Consider the following 24,912-nt stretch of genomic DNA (forward strand, 5'->3'; position numbering starts at 1 on the left):
TCCAGTTTGACTGGTGTGCCTGGGTCCCCAACACCCCCTGCACCATGAGGCTGCCCCCACCAACAGACAAAGATGCTGTCACCATGGAGATGATCATGGCCACCCTTCCTGATATCAGCCAGTCCTGTGTACAGATGGCTATCACGTGGCATCTGGGGCGAGCACAACCAGATGCAGTGAGTTCATCCCTGTCTGGTTCATAAAGTATGAAATGATATATTAAACGAGGATTCCAAATTCTAATTTTAAGAAGCTCACATCACTGATAAGTTAACGAAATTATAGAAAAACATATTTTCTCACTTCCCTTGAAAGGTACAGTAAGTAGACAATAAGGTTTTGTGTGTTTGCTCACTGTATTAAAAAAATACATAGAAAATAATTCAGCAGCAGTGTGCCTCAACTCCATCCACCCAGGAAATGTTAATTCAATGAGGCTATTATTCTCATTGAATTAACATTTCCTGGGTGGATGAAGTGAACTTTGCAGAGTTGGACCATTAAACAATGTCAGAACAGAGAGGTGTGGATGTTATTTTCCCTGGGGAACTGCAGCTGTGCACAAAGGTTGACTCTCATACTTCACTTCTTGCTGGGGGTGAGGAGCCTGGGTGGAGCCCCAGGGCAGGTGTTTTTGGAACCCCAGCCAAGCCTGACTAACTGGACAAGCTGTTTCCCTACAGGAGGCTGTATGGTGTTTGTCTCATGTCCACAGGTTTCCAGTGTTTTGGCCAGCTTCATCAGGATCCAGTCCTGCTGCCATCTGTAGCGCCTTTGAGTCAGTGCAGTCTTGCATCTTGACAGGATGTGGTAAAGCATTGTTGGTACTACAGGAGGGGCAACTCTCCTTGTTGCCAAACCACTGGTGGAGGTTTGGGGCAGGACAAGGTGTCATATGTTGTTGGGTTGAAAAAAACTAAGCCTGGCTTGTAGAATCTTCCAAAGAGCGGCCCAACTGATTGACCTGTACTGCTGCCCTTTCTGACCTGTCCAGACTCGCTGGCGACCTCGTGACATGGCCTTGGTTTTAAGGCCTGGGGCCGGTAAAAACTTGAATAAAACTTGTAACCCGGATGACAATTGTAAATGTATTTATATGTATTTATAACAGAGGTGGGAATTGTGGAGTCATCAAGTCATCTCCATGCCATGTATTTGTTCTGCTCAGTCACTGAACCAGGTGCATTCACTAATTAGTTCACCTTCCTGGCTGAAGAGCTGTGCTGATTGGACTCAGCTGGTTTAGTGCATGAACAGAACAAATACATGGCATGGAGATGACTTGATGACTTCACAATTCCCACCTCTGATTTATAAAGTGCTTTTCTAGTCTTATAGAACCAACCACTCACAGCACTTTACAACACATGTCAGCATTCACATATTAACACATTCATACACTGGTGGCAGAGGCTACCATGCATGGTGCCACCTGTTCATCAGGAGCTATAACTATTCATACACACTCTCTCTAACACACACACCCACAGCCAGATAATGAAATCTCCCTTTCCTAGTCAAGGATCAAGTAGGTCTATTTGAAATCATTGGCAGGTTGAATCACAGTGACCCTGATATGTCCAGATAGAGATTTCCAAATCTTGTGTCTCAGCCCTCAGGGGTCCCTTTCACAAAGCAGGTTTAGTGAAAACTCTGAGTCTGTTAACCCTGAAATGAGGGAAACTCTGAGTTTTCCGTTTCACAAAGGGAGGTAACTCAAACCAGAGAAAGAGGGGTAACTCTAGCCTGTTTCACAGAGAGAGGTAACTTAAGCTCTCGGTCAGTTACCATGGTAACATACTCTATGAACCTAACCTGGTCGGGACCAGGTTTTTCTCAACAAACCTCCAGTTTCTCTCTGTCTCCGCCCTCTTTCAGCCACACACGTATTTGATTTCCTCATTCATTCAGTCAGCAGGCGAGTTTTGGCGTAATATAGTTCTGCCGTCTGTTTTTTGAGAAAATCATTGCAAAAATCAGTCAGTAGGCGACATTAGAAGTTGTATTAGGTGGCGACTATTTTCACTACCATGGCATGTCCTTTTGATAATGATCCGTGGATGAAGGTGCAGCATTACTGCGCAGAGAATTAAATATTCGTCGGGAGATGATTATCAGACCGCGCATAGATGTTCTTGCATTTCCAGACAATTATATTTTTGAGCCGTACCGTTTCACGTCACAGTCCATCATTTACATACACAACCTAATCCGTCCTTACATTTCCAACATTACCAACCGAAGTCATGCTCTCACATCCCAGCAGATATTGGCCGCATTTCCCAGATTCGTTAAGAAGCTCTTAAGTGCTAAGATCTTCTTAGGAGCGCTCTTAAGAACGCTGTGAAAGAAGGATGTGTTTCCCAGAGTCGCTCTTAGCTTAAGAAGATCTTTCACTAAGAAGGAAGTGTAAGATCGAGCTGACCCACTCTTAACAGCCTTCTTAGCGACCAAATGCTCAGTGATCAAGCGCGTCAGGGAAATTTATATCCTCCACTTTGCGAAATAATAAAACAATGCTCAGTGTTGAAATGCGCTCATAGCTGCGGACCACTGGCGCAAGAAAAAAAAAAAAAGAAAATGGTAGATGAAAAAAAACCTTTTTATTGAATTACACGTTTAACTTTTCCGCAACATCTGCATATATGAGTTTATAGTACTACACATAAAAAAAACAACCCTGTGGCATTTCACAGATATCAAGGGAACAGATGTATTAAACTCAGCTGAACCTCATCCAGAGAGGCTTCACCTGCTACTCTGCGTTGCCAAAGTCCGCGCGTGTGAGAAACCATGGCTGCAATACAGCACATTCTCCCTGCGAACCAACAGCGTCGCCGTGCGCGAAGCTAGACGGTTTACATAAATGCATACGTGCGTCAGCACTTCTCCCCACTGGACGTGCTGTCAGACCGGGCTGTCCAGGCAAAGTACCGGCTGCCCCGTGCGGGGATCTCTTTGCCTGGACAGCCCGGTCTGACAGCGCGCGCACACACACACGCACTTATGCGCTGATAAAGAGGTGGGTGATCGATCTGCCTGGCATCGATTGATTCAGCACAGCAGCAGCGCGGTGGACAGCTCCCACTAAGAGCTTCTTCAGAAGCTTCTTTGGCTTGATCTTAAGGTTCTCCTAAGAAGGCAGTTAAGAACGCGTCTGGGAAACACCCGTATCTTAGCGCTCCTTCTTAGCCGAACCCTTCTTAAGAGCCTTCTTAAGTCCTTAAGAACGATCGAATCTGGGAAACGCGGCCATTGTGTGTTGCGCTGCGCTTTTTTGCAAATGGGAGTTTTTTATACAACGTCGGAGATGCAGAGCACTTTACAAAAGTAAAAAAAAAGTCATGAAAGGGAAATAAATATTTTTATGAATAGGCTTAAAATATATAGGCTAGATAGTTCTAGGCATATTACATTTTATTAAAGCACTTGTGTCTTGGGGGGTGAGCTCAGAGGATGAGCTCCCTCCAGGCTCAGGCCCAGCTCCTCTGCCTCTGTTAGAGGTGCGGTGCTGGGCCACCACCCGTTTTACGGGCATCTGCTTTCTTTCTGTTGGCTGAGTAGAAGTCTGTGTTAGTTTGAATAGGCTTAATTCTTTAACAGAACATGATATAGATGGGAATACATTTATGTGTGTGAAAACAGCATTATGTTGGGGATAAAACAACTGTACAGTCAAACAGCCACTTAATATTTACTTTACAATGTAAAACATGATCAAAATGAGGTACCCCGTGAGATTATGCCGAGGTCTCACCTGTTTGAACAATGTTTTTATGTTTCATCTTAAGCTGCTTACACTTCCTTCTAAAAACGTGCTCAAACTCACCGTATGAGCGCATTAATAAAAAAAAAACGTGGCCGTCCTCTTCCCCGTTGCCATGGTGACTCGTCGAATCGGGGCTCCATTGATGCTGTCTTTTTAGACTTGTGGCGCACGCGCTTAACTCCAGGTGAAACTACTCCGAGTTGATCAAACTAACTCAAATCAGCTGTTCTGGAACCGAAAACTCAGAGTTTCCTATCTCAGAGTAGATCAACTCAGAGTTCAAGGTTAGACTCAGAGTTTGTTGAACCTGCTTTGTGAAACGGACCCCAGGTCTGAACAGAAAAACAAACAAACAAACAAACAAACAGTATACTTTTGTCTAATATGTAACATATGTTGGGCCAGCTGGCTTTGTTGATGTATGTGGTGGACTGCGGTTCAACTTTTAATTATACAGTAATTAATTAGAATTACGTCATAGACTGACTCTTAAACCAAACACTAACCTGTTAACAGATTTAGCTGTACTTACGCTAACGTTATTTGCCTACCAAGGATACATTTCTTTAAGTAGGCTTGTTTGTACAGACTGATACAATACTTTGAAAACACGACACTAGGCTTTTACAGTCTCATCAACAATGTCCTACTTTTGCATACATAAATAGAATCAAATGGAACAGTGTGGCGTTATTCCCACTTCCTATTTGGCATGGTGTCAGGCATTTGAGGAACCCCATTCAACACATCCATGGATGCTGCTGTATATCAAGCCTATATATCAGTCCTTATCTGCTGCCTCTACCAACTAAGGTGCAAGACTATGAAAGTATTTTAGTAGGTTTATGTTGAAATAACTTTACTTATGTTGGAATAACTTTATCCTGACTAAGGTCTGCCACACAAACGAGGGCGCTACAGGCATATACACGCATTAACCCATTCACTGCATTTTCTTGCAATGTTTCCAAATCCTGTTGTGTGTGCTATTGTGGGAACTATACAGCTAACACGTCACTCCCAAGCCCAACTGCAAAATCAAATTGAAATATTTAGCTGTAAATAACAGTCTTCATCAGTGAAAAATCTAGAATCTATGAAAAAGATTTAAAAGGTTTAAGTGCTTCAGACAAGATGTCTCCCATCCTACTGAAAAGGCCATTGTCAGTGTTTGTTTCCAAGTTTCTACATCACATTTGTGTTAGGTGCATACTGGACCATGATTGGCTTACAAGCTTGTAGTGCAAGTGTGTGATACATAATATAATTTATCTCCCGCTGCCTTCATAAAAATCAGTGTCCTTTCCATGGGCTTTGCATACTGGTCACTGGTCATTCATGAAACTAGAGGCCATGATGTCAGTGGATATGTTAGAAAGTAACCATAATGCATATTTTATTTTATTTTATTTTATTAATGAACATTTCAGTTATTCCAGAGTTTGAATGCAATGCTGCTGACTTAATCTGACAGTGATCACATTACATCATCTACATTAGTTCCTCTTTCTTCAGCAGCTTTCTGTATTCTTTTGCCTAGATACCTTTGGGCCAATACACAGAGGAGCACTTCACTGAGGGGACAGCCCTGGAGCTGATTGACAAGTTCAGGAGAGAGCTGAAAGAGATTGAGGACCACATCCTAAAGCAGAATGAAGGACTGGAGCTTCAGTACCTCTTCCTCCTGCCCAGCCGCATAGAAAACAGCATCACAATATAGAAAGACTAACAGTGTACTCCAAGGATTCATTCTGTGTGGTATGTAGAATGGTGCATACCTGACATCGTTCAGATTTGTTTTCACTTAAGCATTTAAAATGTTTTTCTGTTGATTATGTAATAAAAGTCTAATGTTATTCAATATTGTAAAAATTAGAAAGAAATAGAAAATTCAAGTAAGGGAAACATTTATTCATGTGAAAAATGTTCAGCGGGTCATCGACAAAAGAATTTATTGTTGTTGTTGTTATGACATGTCTTTATTGAACAGGCAGTAAATGGAATGTCCTCCAAAAGGACGACGTGTGTTTGCTCACTGTATTAAAAAGATGCTCTGCTTGTGACTCCGACTCTGGTGGATATTAGAATAATAAGAAGAAAGACAACACTCAGAATATGATTTCTCTGCGGTTTGGTCCAGACAGAAACAAGATGAGATAAATAACTTGGATCTAATGATTATTATTCCAAACACAGGTACACTACCATTCAAAAGTTTGGGGTCACCCAGACAATTTCATGTTCCATGTAAACTCACACTTTTATTCATCAAATGAGTTGCAAAATGAATAGAAAATATAGTCAAGACATTGACAAGGTTAGAAATGATGATTTTCATTTGAAATAATTTTGTCCTTCAAACGTTGCTTTCGTCAAAGAATTCTCCATTTGCAGCAATTACAGCCTTGCAGACCTTTGGCATTCTAGCTGTCAATTTGTTAAGGTAATCTGAAAAAAATATCACCCCACGCTTCCTGAAGCACCTCCCACAAGTCGGATTGGCTTGATGGGCACTTCTTTCATACCATACGGTCAAGCTGCTCCCACAACAGCTCAATAGGGCTGAGATCTGGTGACTCCGCTGGCCACTCCATTACAGACAGAATACCAGCTGACTGCTCTTCCCTAAATAGTCCTTGCATAGTTTGGAGGTGTGCTTTGGGTCATTGTCCTGTTGTAGGAGGAAATTAGCTCCAATCAAGCGCTGTCCATGGGGTATGGCATGGCGTTGCAAAATGGAGTGATAGCCTTCCTTATTCAAAATCCCCTTTACCTTGTACAAATCTCCCACTTTACCAGCACCAAAGCAGCCCCAGACCATCACATTACCTCCACCATGCTTGACAGATGGCGTCAGGCACTCCTCCAGCATCTTTTCACTTGTTCTACATCTCACAAATGTTCTTCTGTGTGATCCAAACACCTCAAACTTAGATTCGTCTGTCCATAACACTTCTTTCCAATCTTCCTCTGTCCAATGTCTGTATTCTTTTGCCCATCTTAATCTTTTCCTTTTATTGGCCAGTCTCAGATATGGCTTTTTCTTTGCCACTCTGCCTAGAAGCATCCCGGAGTCGCCTCTTCACTGTGGACGTTGAGACTGGTGTTTTGTGGGTACCATTTAATGAAGCTGCCAGTTGAGGACGTGTGAGGTGTCACACCGTTGTAGGACATCTTCAGTTTCTTGGCAATTTCTCGCATGGAATAGCCTTTATTTCTCAGAACAAGAATAGACTGGTGAGTTCCAGAAGAAAGTTATCTTTTTCTGGTCATTTTGAGAGTATAATCAAACCCACAAATGCTGATGCTCCAGATACTCAACTAGCTCAAAGGAAGGCCACTTTTATAGCTTCTCTAATCAGCACAACAGTTTTCAGCTGTGCTAACATAATTGCACGAGGGTTTTCTAATCATCAATTAGCCTTTTAACATGATTAGCTAACACAATGTTCCATTAGAACGCAGGAGTGATGGTTGCTGGAAATGGGCCTCTGTACACCTACTGTATGTAGATATTTCATTAAAAATCATCCGTTTCCAGCTAGAATAGTCATTTACCACATTAACAATGTCTAGACTGTATTTCTGATTAATTTAATGTTATCTTTATTGAAAAAAACAGTGCTCTTCTTTAAAAAATAAGGACATTTCTAAGTGACACCAAACTTTTGAACGGTAGTGTAGATACTGGCAATAATCAGAGATACATTCCCTTGTACAGTACAGGAGGTATGAAAGAGGAAGTCAAGACAATATACTTAACAACCTTTGAAAGGTCCAGTGTGTAGGACTGAGCTGCATTTAGTTTTGAGATGGCAGATTGCCTTCAACTGAAAAGCCCATCACTTCACCCCCCTATTACAAATGTATAGGCTTTCGATGACTACTAACAACGTGAAGGCCCTCTCTAGTGCCAGTGTTTAGTTTGTCCTTACTGTCTGTCCTTTATTTATGAAAATCCATGTCTGCCTAAAATCCTACACACTGGGCCTTTAACAACTATGATAATTATTAAACAAACGCATTATAATTTCAGCACTTGTGATCAGAGGTAGAATTAATCTCATAAATACATCAAGGTGCAGAACAATGACTTGCTCTCATAAAGCATTCAGTCTCACCCCTTTAGCTTCTCATTAAGAATGTGAAACCCTGAGACAGTCAGGTCAGTAATCAGAGAACAGGTGAATGTCCAAACACCGCCTCATGCTGTCAGGGTGCTGCTGGGAGCTCCTCAATCCAACAGGCGGCACTAATGCACCAGGTACTCCTACGGAACAACACCATGCAGAGAAAACATAAAAGACTGTCCCGAACATTTTGATCCATCTTGAATCTGTCTAATCATTAAACTGACTACGAATGAATTAAAATAATCATGATTACACTTTCATACAAGCTCTGTTCTTAACTGTTGTTTGTTCTGTCCAACACAGTAATACTGTGCGGTGTAATAAACACTAAAGTCTGTGAGGGAAGCTAGTGGAGCTTTACGCACAGTCTAAGGTTGTGTTCACACAAACAACAGCATTGTGTGAAAAAACTCTCAGCAGATCACTCCAGTGATGCAGGGAGGGTGCAGACAAACACTAGAATTACCGACTCACGGTTATACCCAGAGGTGTCAAAAGTATTCACATTCATTACTCAGGTAGAAGTATAGATACTAGGGTTTAAAAATACTTCTGTAGAAGTTGAAGTATCAACTCAAGCTTTTTACTCAAGTAAAAGTGTAAAAGTACTGGTTTCAAAACTAGTTAAAGTGTAAAAGTAATGTAAGGGGAAAAAATGCCATTAAGATGATTAAATTAAATTAAAAAAAGAAAAATTTGGGATGCACTAGGCTACCTGTTTCAGCCTCATATATGCCCATTGTAAATGAACGCATTTTAGTACAATGCAAATACATTAAAGAACCATATATGTGTACTACTGAGCATTAACATCTGTGACATTTTGCTCGACTTTCTTGAGTCTCTGCCACGGACATCTTCATACTAGGCTACATATATAAAGTCTGCTATGTCCTTGCTGGAGTGTGACGTGATTTGTGTCATGTGCAGGGGTGATGGATCGCGTACAAACCAATAGGGTGTCGGACAGGGTTGGAATTTCGTCATTTTAGGGGCAAGGCCATTTGGCCCTCATTTTTTTTTTTTTTTTAAGGGGCACCAAGGCCACATGACAGGGCACAAAGGCCATTGAGTAAAATTCAATGGTTTTACCTTTCAGATTGATACCATAACATCTTAATTTATAATAAGACATGGATTGTGTATTAAAACATTTTTAATACCAATATCAAGTTAATGTTACATTAGAAAACAGTTTTTTTAAAAGTACATCCAAAAAAGAGTGTCAAAGAGTGTAATTCACACAGAGAGCCGGCGCCGCAGTTCCAAAAGAGGCGTGACGGTACACATCATGATGATGACGTGTGTGTTTTTTTCAAAGTGTTTCCCCCTGGTGTCCTCCTGTTAATCTAAACATGTACCTGCTGACTGTTAATAATCATATGGATGCTGTTATAATGTGTTGTGATTGGAATCCTGACCCACCAAACATCCTGGAAAATGACAAAGTTCCGTAATTACATAATCACCATCAGTAAACAGGACACTGTCTGACTATCACTTGCAGGGAGGGAGGCTGTTTATGGTGGAAAGTTCACTGAAGTCTTCACCATGACAAACAGTTGGTGAGTTAAAGTTTTTTGGCAGGGACAGACGCTGTTTTTCGGGCAGAAATGTGACGAAGAGTCGGTCGGACAGACACTTCTCCACGAATAACTGCGGTATTTTATATAAGTTGCCAAAGACACGACCAGTTACTACGTTACTGTTGTATGGTCATGTAACGTTGCTTTGTGGGACATTTAGCTATATTTTGTTGAGTGAAGGATCTGTACAGTTATCAGACAGTGAACACCAGACCGACACGCCCCCGCTCCGCGCCGTTCACACTGGTTCGGTTTGCCTCTCCGGAGGCGCATCAGAGGCGCAGCGAAATTTCACGAGTAACGAGGCTATTTTTAAAATGAAAGGAGTAGAAATACAGATAATTGCGTGAAAATGTAAGGAGAAGAAGTAAAAAGTCGGCTGAAAAATAATTACTCCAGTACAGTATAGATACCCAAAATTTCTACTTTAGTAAGGTAACAAAGTATTTGTACTTCGTTACTTGACACCTCTGGTTATATCCCCCCGCTAACCAGTCAAGTTACAGTTTACATCCATTTTAGTCCGGACTCATAAGATATGTGATGAAAAATCTGAAGGAATTTAATGAAAGGTAAGTGTTTTTTTGGCTAGATTGAGGTTATCACCATATTGGCATGTGTTATTTCAGTACATCATTTCCAGTGCGAAATATTCTGTCTTCATATAGATACTTGTACACTAATGTTGGTATACTCTTTACATGTGTCATCTCTATATGCGTCAGAGAGGAATCCCTCCTCTATTGTCTGTTGCCTTTCCTTATAACTTTGCCCATTATGGGAGTTGTTCCTCATCTGAGCTGAGGGACAAGAGGATGTTGTTTGCTGCACCGATTGTGCACAGATCTGATTTTTGATAGAGGGAAATATAAATAAAATTTATTTAACTTGACTTTGTTAAGCTTTGTTGTGCTTGTTCTGCTGTATGTTTAGTGTGGAAGTTCAATGAGGAGATCAACACAACATTGTATCCACGACAGTGGATATTGCTTCAAATGAAATTGCCATGGTAACTTATACTGCACACCTTGGTTATGTTCGAGAAAACAGATCAACACAAATAAAAGCATCGCCCTGTGACCAATAAATTCTCTGGAAAATGGCATCATCATTCATAGATGATCCCATGGAGCTTGGTGAGTGGATCGTAAGAGGTGTACTCCTATGAAGGAGGGCCCTGTCCTGTCTTCCTCATTTCATTTTTTCCCCCTGTTGGCTGCAAGTGATGTCAAATCCTGTTTATTGTGCTTTTTTGTACCATTACTTTAAAACAGAGACAGACTGAAACACTTAAGCCTTGTGCTTGTTATAAGACGTGAAAGCACTGCTTTGAATTATGTTTTTACATTCCCAAGGTGGTTCCCAAGTCTGTTTGACACTGCAGGTTTGCAGCTGAAATAATAAGGCTAAAACTGTCATACACAACGTAATAATACATCTAAGCAATACATTCATTTAAAGGAATACACAAACATAGTTATGTCAGATCTACTCGTGCCCTAATGATGGGGCAGTGATATTATAAGCAATAATTAAAATCAGTTTACACATTCACAGAGTCTGTGATTATTTTTGTGTCAGCTGTCCTTCCTGCATTTGGTAACTGTAACTGTGTGTTTGTTGCCTGGATTATGTGTTTAACTTCTTACTCTACTTGTCTAATGTTTGCTCTTCTTTATTACATTTTTGCTCTGCTGTCAGTAGACTTACCCGTGTTTCTGAAACCCCTCCCCTTTTAGGTGAAGGTGTTCATGGCTAGATGTGAAAAACCTGGTCTGACTTATCAAGTTGATAACCACCTCTGTGTGACCCCTGAGCGTGATCGCGATTGTTATGGTTAGGGAAGCCAGGTGACAGACACATATCCTGGATTAGTTAACTTGCTTTGTAGTACAGGCCTCTGGTCTTGTCAAAATAAATTCCTATCTCACTGCTCTAGACACTTGTTGACACCACTCTGTTGATGACTGACCTTTCTCTGTCCTCTCCCACATCAAGCCTTCCCTGTCCCGATCCAGCCTTGTTCACACGGAGGCTGCCAAGCCTAGTTCGGTTTCCCCTGGTGCAAACGCAAATACTCCCTCATTGCTCAGGGCTGGGCCCCCGGTTTGTGACGACTCAATCAGCTAGAGGCCACTACCTGCATGGCTAACTGTGCTAACTAGCTAACGGCAGCTAGCAGTTACAGCCGTAGATAGCAACACCAAATAATTGACAGCAGCAGTTAGTGGTTCCTCTGGTGATTTGAGTATTGAAACTGTTTCAAATATTCAGAATCGATACCTATCGATATTTTGATACTATTGCCATAACTATACTACAGGTGCATTGTAGTTTGGTTGAACCAATCATCTTTATTCACTGTGGTCTGGCCCTTTCAGAAAAAAAATATGTCAATAACAATAAACTCAAAAAATCCAAATAAATGAAATCACCTTCTGCTTATTGAGCCTCATCTGGCAACAAGCGAAGGCACCAAACAGGACATAGACAGCAGCTGCTATGAAACAGTTGTAGCCCACATTGTTGTACAGGTCGTAGATCCGCTGAGGGTTTGTACTGAGGGAAAAAATAAAAACAATACAATCAGGGAAAAAGTACATACGGTCAATACATTCACTTAAATCTGTTATAGCTGCCATACAGTTGTGGTCAAAAGTTTACATACACTAGTAAAGAAAATGTATATCATAGCAGTCTTGACTTCCAATGATTTCTACAGCTCTCATTTTTCTGTGATGTCATGAGTGGAACACATACTACTACACAAAAAACCTTCATGTTTGTTGTTCAAATCTGAATTTATTAAGGGTCTTCTGAAAATGTGACCAAATCTGCTGGCTCAAAAATATACATACAGTAACTTGAACATCAACATCAATTTGGGGGATTTATACATACATATACACACACACACACACACACACACACACACACACACACACACACACACATATATATATATATAAATACAAATAATTATAGAAAGTTGTGTGAATCAATATTATTTGTAGCATGGCCTCTTAACCTGAGTGATTCTGATTGATAACAGCTGGTGACTTTTCTGGGCCCATTTTAATAGGACCTGTTATATACACTCATTAGACTCAGCCATGGACAGTACAATGGGAAAGTCAAAGGAGCTCAGCATTGATCTGAACGGCCACATTATTGATTTGAACAAGTCAGGGAAGTCACTTGGAGCCATTTCAAAGCAGTTACAGGTTCTAAGATCAATTGTGCAAACAACTGTAAGTATAAAGTGCATGGCACAGTTGTGTCACTGCCACGATCAGGAAGAAAACACAAACTATCACCTGCAACTATGGGATGGTCAAGAGTCAACTAAAACCCACCAAAAGCAAGTCAGCAATGAATTAGAAGCTGCTGGAAGACAGGTGTCAGTGTCCACAGTCAAATGTGTTTTACATCAACATGAGCCGAGAGGTTGCCATGCAAGAAAGAAGCCCTTGCTCCGGCAGCAAACTTAAGTCAAGCTTTAAGGTGCAGACGTTCAAACACCTTATCTACTATTGTGACTTGCTCTTATAGTAAAAAAACAACACAACGAACCTAAGCCACTGAGGGGCTGCTGTACGGGTACTTGAAGTAATTGACGCGTCATCTTCCGGGTCCAATGAATGAATTAAAACACGTGCAGTCACCCAACATTTATTCACGGTCTTGCGCTCTTAACAAATAAGCGATCTCCGCCGAACTGTGCTGACACTTACATTAACTCCGTAACGTGAATGCAAACTCAGAACAAAAAACCTCACATGTTCGCCACAACTCAATAAAAGATGACCTACTGTGGCTTCCAGTACTACACAAAAAATAAACACAAATGAACACATAAACCAAAAAATGGCTCTAACACATCGGCCCCTTATTGTACATGGCGGCTGACATTACAATTCCCTTCAAATTAAATTACAGAGCCATAATACCAATAATACACACAAATAGTACCAAACAATACCCAATATTTGTACACATAACCTGGTTTCACTCAGAGGTCATCATAAATGTCAACACTAACAACTTACAGCTTCCTGTAATAGGCATAGCTTAGTGACAGGTCTTTCAAAGATGTTTGTCTTCGTCTGGAGACGCACAGAGCGTACCAGACCTTTCTTGTCGGGGAAAGTTTCCACAACTCTGCCAAGAAGCCAAGATCCACGTGGAGCAGCAGAATCCATCAGAACAACAATGTCTCAAAGAAACAAAATTTCTCCTTTTTTGATTCCATTTTTGGCATTCTTGGAGCAAAGGGAGGTACTCCTGTACCCATCTTTTCCAAAACAAATCCGCGATGTATTGGACTTGTCGCCATCTCCTCTTCACATACACATCATCCTTACTAAACAATCCAGGTGATAAAGACTGGTTTCCCTTTCATCAGGAGAATGTGATTAGGAGTGAGTGGTTCAAGATCAGTGTGATCATCTGAGAGCTTAGTGAGGGGGCTACCATTCAATATAGCCTCAACCTCGCACAAAACGGTGTGGAGTCCATCATCATCCAGAGTTTGCAGATGTAACACAGAGGTGAGAACTTTCCTTATCATACGAATGACACGTTCCCAGACACCACCATGGTGTGATGCTGCAGGTGGGTTAAAGCTCAACTGGATGCCATCTTGCAATAACACCCTCTGTATCTGGTTGTGGTTTAAAGATGCAAGTGCTTCTCTCAGCTCTTTCTCAGCTCCCACAAAGTTTGTACCATTATCTGAGCGCATATGGGATACTTGTCCTCTAAGGCTGATGAACCTTCATAACACATTAATACATGCGTCAGTGTCCAAGGATGGAGCTACTTCCAAATGAACAGCTCTGCTTGCAAAACAGGTTAAGATGACACCATAATGCTTACACAAACCTCGACCTCTATTCACTTCTAAAGGCCCAAAGTAATCTATTCCCACATTTGTGAAGGGAGGGAGATCGGGAAGGAGCCTTTCCTTTGGTAGGTCCGCCATTTTTTGCTCACCCAACTTCCCTTTGTATCGTCTGCAGAAGCTGCACTGTGATATGATTTTTCTCACAGCTGAAGTGGCGCTTGGTATCCAGAACTTCTTTCGCAACCTTGACAGCGTGTGATTTCTTTCACTGTGGCCAACTTGTTGGTGCATGTGTCTTAATATGAGTGTGGAGATGTGTTGATCTTTTGACAAGATGAGTGGATGTTTTGTCTCTTCTGGTAAAGCTGCCTTACTCAACCGGCCTCCAACTCTCACAAGTCCATCCTCCAGACATGGGTCCAGTTTGAAAATAGAACTGTCTCGTGGCACACATTTTCCAGCTGATAGGGCAGCACTCTCCTTCTTGAACCTTTTCTGCTGACTGTAGTGAATGATGGAAACTTCAGCATCGAAAAGATTCTCAGCTGACAAGGTTTGACTCATTGCTTTTTGAGCCCTCTCCATCTCCAGTGACGCGTGTGATCCATCTGCATCCTTTCTGTTGAACTCAAGAGGATGCAATTCCTTTCTCTTTTGCTTTAACTGCAGAAGAATCCTCTTCCATTTGAGAAACCACGCAACTGCCACCTTAAGTTTCCTCAAATCTGAAAAGTATAATAGGAGCTGGTCTGTAGCATTAGGGGAGTCCTGAGTAATGACTGTGTTTAGTGTGGCATCCCTTTTGACCACTACATCATCGGCTGCAATTGTAGCCTCTTTGATGTCTGAAGGTCAATCCTTTTCCGGGTCAAAGAGAAACCTTGGGCCTTCAATCCAGCTACCACCATTCAACAGGTCTCCAACCTTCATACCTCTAGAGGTGTAATCAGCAGGGTTGTCTTTGGTATTGATATACCTCCACTGAGAGACATGAGTTGCATCTCTGATGGTTGACACCCAATTCGCCACAAATGTGTGGAAACGTCTGTCCTCATTTTTTATGTACTTGAGCACTGAAGTACTGTCCGTCCAGAAAGTTGACTGATCCAGTGGCAGCTCCAATACTGCTCTCAACATCTTATCTACTCGAACGGCGAGGACAGCAGCTGTAAGCTCCAGACGAGGAATGGTTATCTGTTTCAGGGGGGTGACTCTTGCTTTTCCCAGCAAGAAGGAGATATGGACCTGGCTCTTGCTGTTCAATTCTGAGGTAGGTGACAGTGCCAAATCCATCTTTACTGGCATCAGAAAAGTTGTGCAGCTGTGCTTTAATGGGCTGTCCAAAGTGTTTGGGCTTAATGCATCTCTCAACTTTGAATGACGCCAACCTTTTCATCCTCCAGCCATCCTGTCCACTGATGGCTAATGTCTGCAGGTATGTTATCGTCCCATCCACAACGTCTCCGACAGAGCTCTTGCAACATAACTTTTGCTGGCAGTGTCACTGGTGCAAGGAACCCCAAGGGATCATAAACTGAACAGATTATAGACAACAATCCTCATCTGCTCTGTGCTTGCTCTTTCACCATCATTTTGAATTTGAATGTGTCCGACTCCACACACCACTGTAGTCAAGGGCTCTCTCTACTGGAAGCTAATCTCTATCCAGATCCAATTCTTTCCAGTCTTTAGCTCTGTGCTCCTCTTCAATGGTTTGCAGCACTGTCCGACTGTTACTGATCCACTTTGTCAAAGTGAAGCCTCCCTTTAGGCAGAGGTCACTGAGAGCTTTAACCATCCAACCGCCTCCTCCTCTGAGGGCAAGCTCTTCAAACAGTCATCAACGTAAACATTTTGCCTGACCGTTTTCACCACTTATGATGAAAAGTGAGCATGATTGTCCTCTGCTGTCTTCCTGAGTGCATAACTGGCACAACTTTGAGATGAGACGGCACCAAACAAATGCACTGTCATCCGATATTCCACAATCTCTTGGCTCACTTTACCATCAGGAAGTCCTAGTCCTCTTCCATCACTTTAACCTGGTAGAACATAGACTGAATGTCTCCCATGAACGCTACTGGCTCCTGTCTGAATCTGACAAGGACTCCTAGTAGTGAACTGGTCAGATTTGGGCCTTGAAGAAGCTGGCTGTTGAGTGAGGCTCCTTTAAACTCAGCTGAACAGTCAAACACAACACGCAAAGTACCTTTTCTGGGACGACGCACACCATGATGGGGAATATACCAAACTTTTCCATTTACTCCATCCAGTTGATGTTGAGGCACTTTCTCTGCATAGCCTTTCCTTATAACATCAGTGAAAAAACTGGCGTATTCCTTGTGAAACAGTTCATCTTTTCTAAACGTATTCTTTAATCCCAGCAGCCTTTGCTTGACCATGGAAAGATTATTAGGAAGAGTGAGCTGTTCTTTTCTGAAGGGCATTTTCATACTGTAATGGCCATCCTGAAGCTGTGCTGACTCATCCATAATCTTTAAGAACCTGATGTCTTCTCTTGACATCCCTTTTTCCTCTGTACTTCTTTCATTGAAGTCATGATTGTACTGGTTGTTCAACATCTCCTCCAGCTTACACACAGAAATCCTATTGACGGCAGCCACTGAGAACCCTGTTTTAAGTTTGCTGTTCTCTCCGTCTCGAAGGGGACCATTAACTACCCAACCAAGTACAGTTCTTACTGCATACGGGCCATTCCCTTGGCTGTTGACAACTTCCCAGGGTTCCAATACCTTAGGGACGTTGGTACCAATCAACATGTCAACATTGGCATATATACAGGGGATCCAGACGTCAGAGAGGTAAGGCCACTGTGACAGCTCTTCCTGTGAGACAATGTTGTTAGGGGTCACGGGCATTTTTCTTTTGCCTTTACTTCTGGAAGACTGTAAAAGTGGTTACTGTCAAGACCAGCCACCTCCAAAACCATTCAAAGCATGAGAGGAAACAACCTTCTCTTGCCCCATGGTGCGTAAAAGGAAATTGGTTCTTCTACTGTCGATGTTCAACCTTTGCATCAGATGCTCTGAACAGAATGTAGCTGTACTGCCAGGATCCAGAAATGCACAGGTTTGTATTATTTTGTCTCCCTTGTTGGATTTAACCTGGATTGGCAGAATGGACAAAATGCTATCCTCCCTTCCGGCCCCTGTATGACCACAAGTTTCTGAAGAGGGTCAGGGTTTCCCCCAGTGTATTATAAGCCTGGCGGGCCGCCAGGTCTTACTTGCCCCCCCGCCAGGCTAAGCATCGTTTATTTATTTTCTTGAAATCAGTTTTTGCGCTCCATCAACACGTGATCAGGTGTCTTTTTCATCACCTGACAACGTCACAACTTCGTCGCGCATAACGGGACATGTCCCGGACATCATGCTCATCAGACCGCTGCTTCACCAGCTGACCGAGAGGAACGCACCAAGTCGACGTCGACCTCGTAGCGGTTACCGTGAGCCGAGCCGCGGCTCTAGAGGCTCAGCCAGCTGCTGCAGCGGCTAGTAGCTGTTAGCTGTTAGCACGTCGTCCCCTGCAGCGTCAGAGCTCCGGACTTCTGTGAGCCGAGCTGCTTTCACCAGATGTGAAAATGACCCAGCGTTTCATTTTTCAGCTCGTATGGTTCATGTTTACACACGTTTGTTTTCTCTGGTCCAAACAGTAGATTACAGAGTATCTTTGGTAGATCCGTGATTGTCACGTTTCCATGACGACTGACCGGAAACAGACGCGTGGTCATGTTCACGTGACTCCAGATTGTAAAAATCTCTGAGGAAAAAAATAAAAATCTCTGGAGACACCAGGCGGTTGTTTTTTAGTTTTTAGTGCAGACAGTTGATATTATTTATCTAAATAGTATTTTTGTTATTTATTTATTTGTGTGGTTGGTTGAACAGCATTTCAAGAGTGCAATCTGTAAGACCTGGTGTTACATAAATGTCTTATAATAACACATGATAATGATAATATTTTCAAATTTCCAGTCAACTTTTAACATTAATCTTAAAGCCTTATTGGAATCACTCCTTCTAAATTCTATTACTCCATTAATGAATCTGTTACCTATAGGGCCCTGACACAAAAAAACATGCTTGGGCACCGGTGGGCCACTGGTGGGCCACCCTACCACGGGGCTTAGCAAGTTTTCTGGGGGATACCCTGAGGGTGGTTTGCCATGTCCTGTTTTTTTAGCGTATTCACTTTCTGTGCTGGTTCTTGGCCTTTCAGAAATATGAAGCACTGTAGGATGATTCTGACCACATTCTTTGCAAGTTAGGCTCCTGTCACAATCCTTGCTCATGTGTCCACTACACAGGCAGCCAAAACACATCCTTTTCTCCTTCAGAAAGATAATTTTGTCCCGATGCTTCTTCCTTTTCAGCTTTGGACACTCCTCCAATGTGTGAGACTGGGAGCAACAGACATACATTTTTAGACCTTTCCATTGAGTCCTGCCTCTGTGGGATTGAGCATGAACCTTTGGTTGTGTCAACAACAGTAACTGCAGTGGCAAAGCTGTCACCTCTGACTCTGCTGAACTTGGACTGAGACTTGAACTTGTTAACACTCTTTGATTCGGGTGAACCACTTGTCGTGTCCTGGGTGTCCCCAAAGAGTGGATCAGAGATGATCTTAACTTGACGTTCGATTGAATGAAACAAGATCTTTAAAGCAAGCTCTGCGATTGTACCTCTCCAAGACTTCATCATAGACTTCACCAGAGAATCATGAACATTTTTTGCTTCTTCACACAAATAAAGATTTTTTTCCAGTGCACCTTTACCTCTGCAACACTGCCTTTATGCATATGATCTTCACCTTTCTTATATTTTTTACCTTGTTTAATTGATCTTTTCTTACATTTTGTAACTTCTCCAACTTTTCAACAAAAGCCTTGTGTTAATTTAACAGTTCTTTTACCTTTACCCAAGTATGTTTCATTTGAACTTCCCACTTCACTAGAAGCAGATTTACCGTCCATAATGTCCTCCTTTGTTATAATGTTCCACAATGAAATCCAATTTACGCGATGAGAAAAGTTCAGTCTTATGACGCGATCATCATTGTTATTTTTAGCGACCAATGCATTGGGATTATGCTTGCAAAGTAGTATTCACACCTTTATTTTTTATTTTATTTAGCTACCATGAAGATGGTAGCGCTACTGCTCATACCTTTATGCAAGCGGTGGGCACCGTAAGATGGTCCGGTGGTAACACTACCTCGTCGGGTGAATCAGCTGATGATCGGTGTCACTCCGGGAAACACGGCTGTTGTTGACATCTTCCATGCAGCTCGGCAGAGCTCGGAACGCAGCGTTGGCTCCAGCTTTGGCTCCGGCGTTGGCTCCAGTGTCGACTCTGCCTCCGCACGGTGGCCTTTCCGTGATTAAAAACTAAGCCTTCTGATTGAAGCAAAGTTTTTGACTTATATTGTGACTTGTTCTTATAAAAATAAAACAACAAAACAACCTAAGCCACTGAGGGGCTGCTGTACGGGTACTTGAAGTAGCCTAGTTGACGGGTCGTCTTATGGGTCCAATGAATGAATGAAAACACGTGAGCGTCGTATGCAGTCACCAAACATTTATTCACGGTCTTGCGCTCTTAACAAATAAGCGATCTCCGCCTAACTGTGCAGACACTTACATTAACTCCATAACTTGAATGCAAACTCGGAAAAAAAAAACTCACATGTTCGCCACAACTCAATAAAAGATGAAGACGACAACGACGGTCAAAAACTGTGTGCTTTCACCGTCAGTAGCACACCTGCTGAGTAATTGCCTGCCGTGTTATTTCACAGTTTCCTGCACACCACAGTACAGAGCACCACCTGCTGTGGCTTCCAGTACTACACAAAAAATAAACACAAATGAACACATAAACCAAAAAATGGACACCTACTATCAAGCATGGTGCTGGTAGTATTATGCTGTGGGGCTGTTTTGCTGCGTTTGGATCCATTTACTGCTCTAAAGAAAGTAAATGGAATAATGAAGAAGGAGGATTATCTCCAAATTCTTCAGGAAAACCTAAAATCATCAGCAGAAGATTGGCTCTTGGGTGCAGCTCGGTGTTCCACAGAACAATGATCCTAAACACACATCAGTAGTGGTAAAGGAATGGATCGATCAGGCTAGAATTGAGGTTTTGGAATGGTCTTCCCAAGTCCTGACTTGAACCCAATCGAGAACATGTTGACTGTGCTGCTGCAAGGAAGCCAACACATTTAATTGAATTTCACTGATTCTGTCAGGAGGAGTGGTTAAAAATTCCTGCCAGAAGCTTGTGGATGGCTATCAAAGCACCTAATTGAGGTGAAAATGGCCAAGGGACATTTAACCAAATATTAGAACTATTGTATGTATATTTTTGTATATGTATTTTGTGACAAAGTAGTTTGTGTTCCACTCATTCCATCACAGAAAAATGACAGCTGTAGAAATCCTTGGACTGTATATTCATTCTACTATCAGAGGAATAGTTCTACATTTTGTGAAATACTCTTTCTTGCATTATTTAAGAGAGTCAGATGAGAAGATAAATATCTAACTCTTTGTTATGTACAGATATGGATGTGGATAGTCTAGCTTAACACTGGGACAGAAAGCAAGGCTGGCTCTGTTCTAAGTTAAAAAAAAAACACTTAACACCTCTAAAGTGCACAAATTAAACACATTGTATGTCACACTGTTGACAAGAGAACTGAACTGTGATTGAGAGTAAAAGCCTCTGCACACCAAGTCTGATTTTTTCATCCAAAATTGTCACACATTACAGAGTGATATACAGTAGTGGTCTAGTGATGTCATTGTGAAATACAGTAAAGCTCTAGTGATGTCATTGTGAAATACAGTAGAACTCTAGTGATGTCATTGTGAGATACAGTAGAACTCTAGTGATGTCATTGTGAAATACAGTAGAACTCTAGTGATGTCATTGTGAAATACAGTAGAACTCTAGTGAAGTCATTGTGAAATAGTAGAGCTCTAGTGATGTCATTGTGAAATACAGTAGAGCTCTAGTGATGTCATTGTGAAATACAGTAGAACTCTAGTGATGTCATTGTGAAATACAGTAGAGCTCTAGTGATGTCATTGTGAAATACAGTAGAACTCTAGTGATGTCATTGTGAAATACAGTAGAACTCTAGTGATGTCATTGTGAAATAGGGTAGAGCTCTAGTGATGTCATTGTGAAATACAGTAGAACTCTAGTGATGTCATTGTGAAATAGTAGAGCTCTAGTGATGTCATTGTGAAATACAGTAGAGCTCTAGTGATGTCATTGTGAAATACAGTAGAACTCTAGTGAAGTCATTGTGAAATAGTAGAGCTCTAGTGATGTCATTGTGAAATACAGTAGAGCTCTAGTGATGTCATTGTGAAATAGGGTAGAGCTCTAGTGATGTCATTGTGAAATACAGTAGAACTCTAGTGATGTCATTATGAGATAAGGTAGAGCTCCAGTGATGTCATTGTGAAATACAGTAGAGCTCTAGTGATGTCATTGTGAAATAGGGTAGAGCTCTAGTGATGTCATTGTGAAATACAGTAGAGCTCTAGTGATGTCATTATGAGATAAGGTAGAGCTCCAGTGATGTCACTGTGAAATACAGTAGAGCTCTAGTGATGTCACTGTGAAAAGAACTGTAGTGATGTAATTGTGAGCTACAGTAGAACTCAACAACAAAGCTGTATAGGTAGATTTGGAGTGAAGTGTGACGGTAAAAGCCTTACTCTTCGTGGATATCTTCATATGTCAGAGGCACGTCTTCAATTAGCACTGCTGAATGTGTAGTGAAGAAAATCCCCAGTATGGCCTGATGAAGATGAGAGAGACTGAGGTTAAATCATGAGTCCCACAGTCAACACGGCAGGGTCAATCGGTTGTGTCAACTGTATCCCATTTACCTTCAGCACACCAACTGTAAATAAAATTAAAACAAAGATACTTAGCTGAGATTCAATTACATTAATGTTTTCTATAATTTGGTAAATAATGGTAACCATATTTGAGGCTATACATCTATATGAACACCAGACTTAACTAACAATATTGTAACCAATACGTATTTCTTCAAACTAATGTTATGTAGGGGTGGGAATCACAGAGTATAAAAAAAAAAGTATATATTATATTACTATATGTATTTATATAAGGATTAATTTCAGTGCATTGTGGTGTCAGTTTCACATAATTTGATTTTAACTGAGAGTCTTAGCTTAGTGCCTCTTTGTCACACACATACTGACTGCTACTTGTCCATGTCCACGTCTGCTATCATTCCAATGCAAAATAGCCATACACTGGCAAAAGGCTGAACTGCCAGAGAGCAGAACAGTTCTGGAGTTAAAACGTTCAAAAGAAGGATATAACTACACTATTCACATTGTCCTGCCGATGAGAATCAATCTGTTTATTCCCATTAACATTGCATTTCTCTAACTTTTGTTTTTGTTTCCTGTTCCCACAAACCGCAAGCTGTGTCGTTCTCTCACTCTCTCTAGCTTCCTCCTCCTCCTCCTCCTCCTCCCCTTCCTCCTCCTCTTCCGCCTCTCTTTTCATTCAGGCTTCTGATGGACCACAGGCCCCTGGGACCATCTACCTCTCCTGGCTCCTGCTGCCTCACATATTGATGCATATGGATTGTCACACCTTGGGCTCCGCTGGATCCTTGCTCTCCTCTGTTTTACGATCTCCTTTATCTGTATTTCTGTCAAATTTGATACCTCTTCACTCAGATCTTTTCTGTTTTACTGCTAATTATCTTGTGTGGCCTGCCCTCTTCCAGGTCACCATGGTGGAGAGGAGGTCAGGTGGCTCAGGCACCACTTGGCGATGCCTCATCCTGCTCAGTCGTCTCCTGGATCCACACGCTTTACATATATTAGAATTTGTATCAGATATTCTATCAATGCAAATTGTAAACTGTGTTTTTGCTGTTCTATTCATGTGACATCTATTGTATGTCTGTCCATCCTGGTAGAGGATTTTTTTTTTTTCCCTGTTCAAAAAGTTGTGTTTGTTTTTTTCTCAATATGGCAAGTTTTTCCTCACTTGACTCAAGGGTCTAAGGACAGAGGATGTCAATGTGATTGTGAGTTTGGGCTAAATAAATAAATCTGATTTGAAAATTGATTTGAACTTACAACAACTCAACTCATTTTTGAGTTGAGTGCCTGCAAGTTTAAATAAAAATAAACATTTGATGCCAGTGTATCAATAATGATGAAAGAAGAGGAAGCGATGCGATATTGCTGTATCAATATTTTGTCCCATCCCTCATTTTATGTCAAATATTGGTTCACAGTAACAAGTTCATAAAGGTGAGCCTTGTGCCTTGCAAATATTATCAAAACCACTTTAACTTTGTAACAATAATTTTGAACAAGTCTTATCGGAAGACAGTAAAGTCAGTGAGTTATTTTACTTTTGGTGTAATTCTGAAAATGACTATGAATGATGTGGGCATATCGAAATTACTTTCTTTGGAAAATTCTGTCCTTTTTCAGTGGAAAAAAATAATATAGGAAGTGTATAATATGCAGGAAATAATCCATCTGGAGTTAATAATCAAAGTAAGACTTTAAAAAAAAAAAAAAAATTGCTAAAACAATGATTTTTACATTTTACAAATGTTTAAAGAAATACATTTTTAGTGTTTCCATATTTTTATGGCATTTTCCACTGCTCCACTTCGACAGACCTGCAATTATTTCCGCTTAGCTTTGAATGTTTAAGATAGATTATCATAATTCAACTTGAAAGTTGTAGACTAGAGGCTGCAGAGGACACTAACTGGAACGTGTTAAGGACGGCGGTGTTCTCATGTTTTAACTTGACTGTGGTCTTCCGAAAATGAAGACACGGCTACTGACAACAGAAAGAGAAAAGACAGCAAAGAGTCACGCTCACCAGCATTATAACACCCCACGTGCTCAACACCATGCCACACGCGGCGAGTTTAGGTCCACAAATTAACACGCGCATTCTGAATGTCTCTGCTGTTTAGAGAAGGTTGGCGGCTCGTGCTCACTCTACTGACCTGCTGGTGGTCAATTGTTCAGTCAGGTGACTGAGATTGGATACCGGAAGTTTCCGGGATGTTGAAAGCACACACACACATACATGGTTACACCCGCTTTTCCGAAACCCCGCTGTTCCGAAAATAGACTTCCATTCATCGTAATGGCGTGGTTTCCCATTTTTTCTAAAGACCCCGCTATTCCGAAAAGGCTATTGTGGCACCCCTGACCCTAACCATATTGGGAAGTAATTGGAAGTTGAAAGTCGGATTCGGAACAGCGGTGTCTCGGAGTGGGTCGTGTCGGGATGGAGGTGTTTCGGAACGTCAGGCTGTTCCCCACATACATGTGTGTGTGCATATATATATATATATAGGCTATATCTATATATATATATATATATAGGCTATATCTATATATATAGGCTATATATATATATATATATATATATATATATAGAGAGAGAGAGAGAGAGAGAGAGAGAGAGCATATATATGTATATATACACGTCTATGGTTGAAAGAGTTTGTTTAGCA

General features: G+C 41.4%; 2 protein-coding genes across 5 annotated transcripts in view; one reads left to right on the forward strand and one right to left on the reverse strand.

Annotated features, from left to right (window-relative positions):
* The window catches only part of alox12 (arachidonate 12-lipoxygenase), a 46,701-nt gene extending 40,869 nt beyond the window's left edge, over positions 1-5,832 (forward strand). For both annotated transcript variants that reach the window (XM_084344660.1, XM_084344659.1), the window contains exons 14-15: positions 6-176; positions 5,310-5,832. In XM_084344660.1, the coding sequence (XP_084200786.1) occupies positions 6-176; positions 5,310-5,489 (351 nt within the window). In that variant the 3' untranslated portion in view covers positions 5,490-5,832. The remainder of the gene's footprint in view (positions 1-5; positions 177-5,309) is intronic.
* Positions 5,575-24,390, reverse strand: rnaseka (ribonuclease, RNase K a). 3 transcript variants are annotated; one of them, XR_014621471.1, is made up of 5 exons: positions 24,267-24,390; positions 22,088-22,170; positions 11,924-12,047; positions 7,891-8,039; positions 5,575-5,840 (listed from the first exon to the last, which is right to left on the reverse strand). XR_014621471.1 is itself a non-coding variant. In XM_084344666.1 (4 exons), exons 1-4 carry the CDS (start codon positions 24,339-24,341, stop codon positions 8,022-8,024), a joined length of 300 nt encoding a protein of 99 aa, XP_084200792.1. In that variant the 5' UTR covers positions 24,342-24,390; the 3' UTR covers positions 7,353-8,021. The 3 variants fall into 3 exon arrangements, 2 of the variants coding, with proteins under 2 accessions (XP_084200792.1, XP_084200791.1); XM_084344666.1 differs by lacking the exon at positions 5,575-5,840 and having other exon boundaries at positions 7,353-8,039; XM_084344665.1 differs by lacking the exons at positions 5,575-5,840; positions 7,891-8,039 and having other exon boundaries at positions 11,829-12,047.
* Between the last annotated feature and the right edge of the window lie 522 nt (positions 24,391-24,912).

This window comes from Pagrus pagrus, assembly GCF_965226575.1.
Source record: "Pagrus pagrus genome assembly, chromosome: 22".
Lineage (NCBI taxonomy): Eukaryota > Metazoa > Chordata > Actinopteri > Spariformes > Sparidae > Pagrus > Pagrus pagrus.

Excerpts from the sequence above, each read along its gene's own strand:
- rnaseka (XM_084344665.1), bottom strand. The coding sequence starts at position 24,341 with ATGCGCGTGTTAATTTGTGGACCTAAACTCGCCGCGTGTGGCATGGTG. Across the intron at positions 22,171-24,266 it reads CGTGGGGTGTTATAATGCTG|GCCATACTGGGGATTTTCTT; the intron begins GTGAGCGTGACT and ends CATCTTCATCAG. Across the intron at positions 12,048-22,087 it reads TATGAAGATATCCACGAAGA|TACAAACCCTCAGCGGATCT; the intron begins GTAAGGCTTTTA and ends TTTTTCCCTCAG.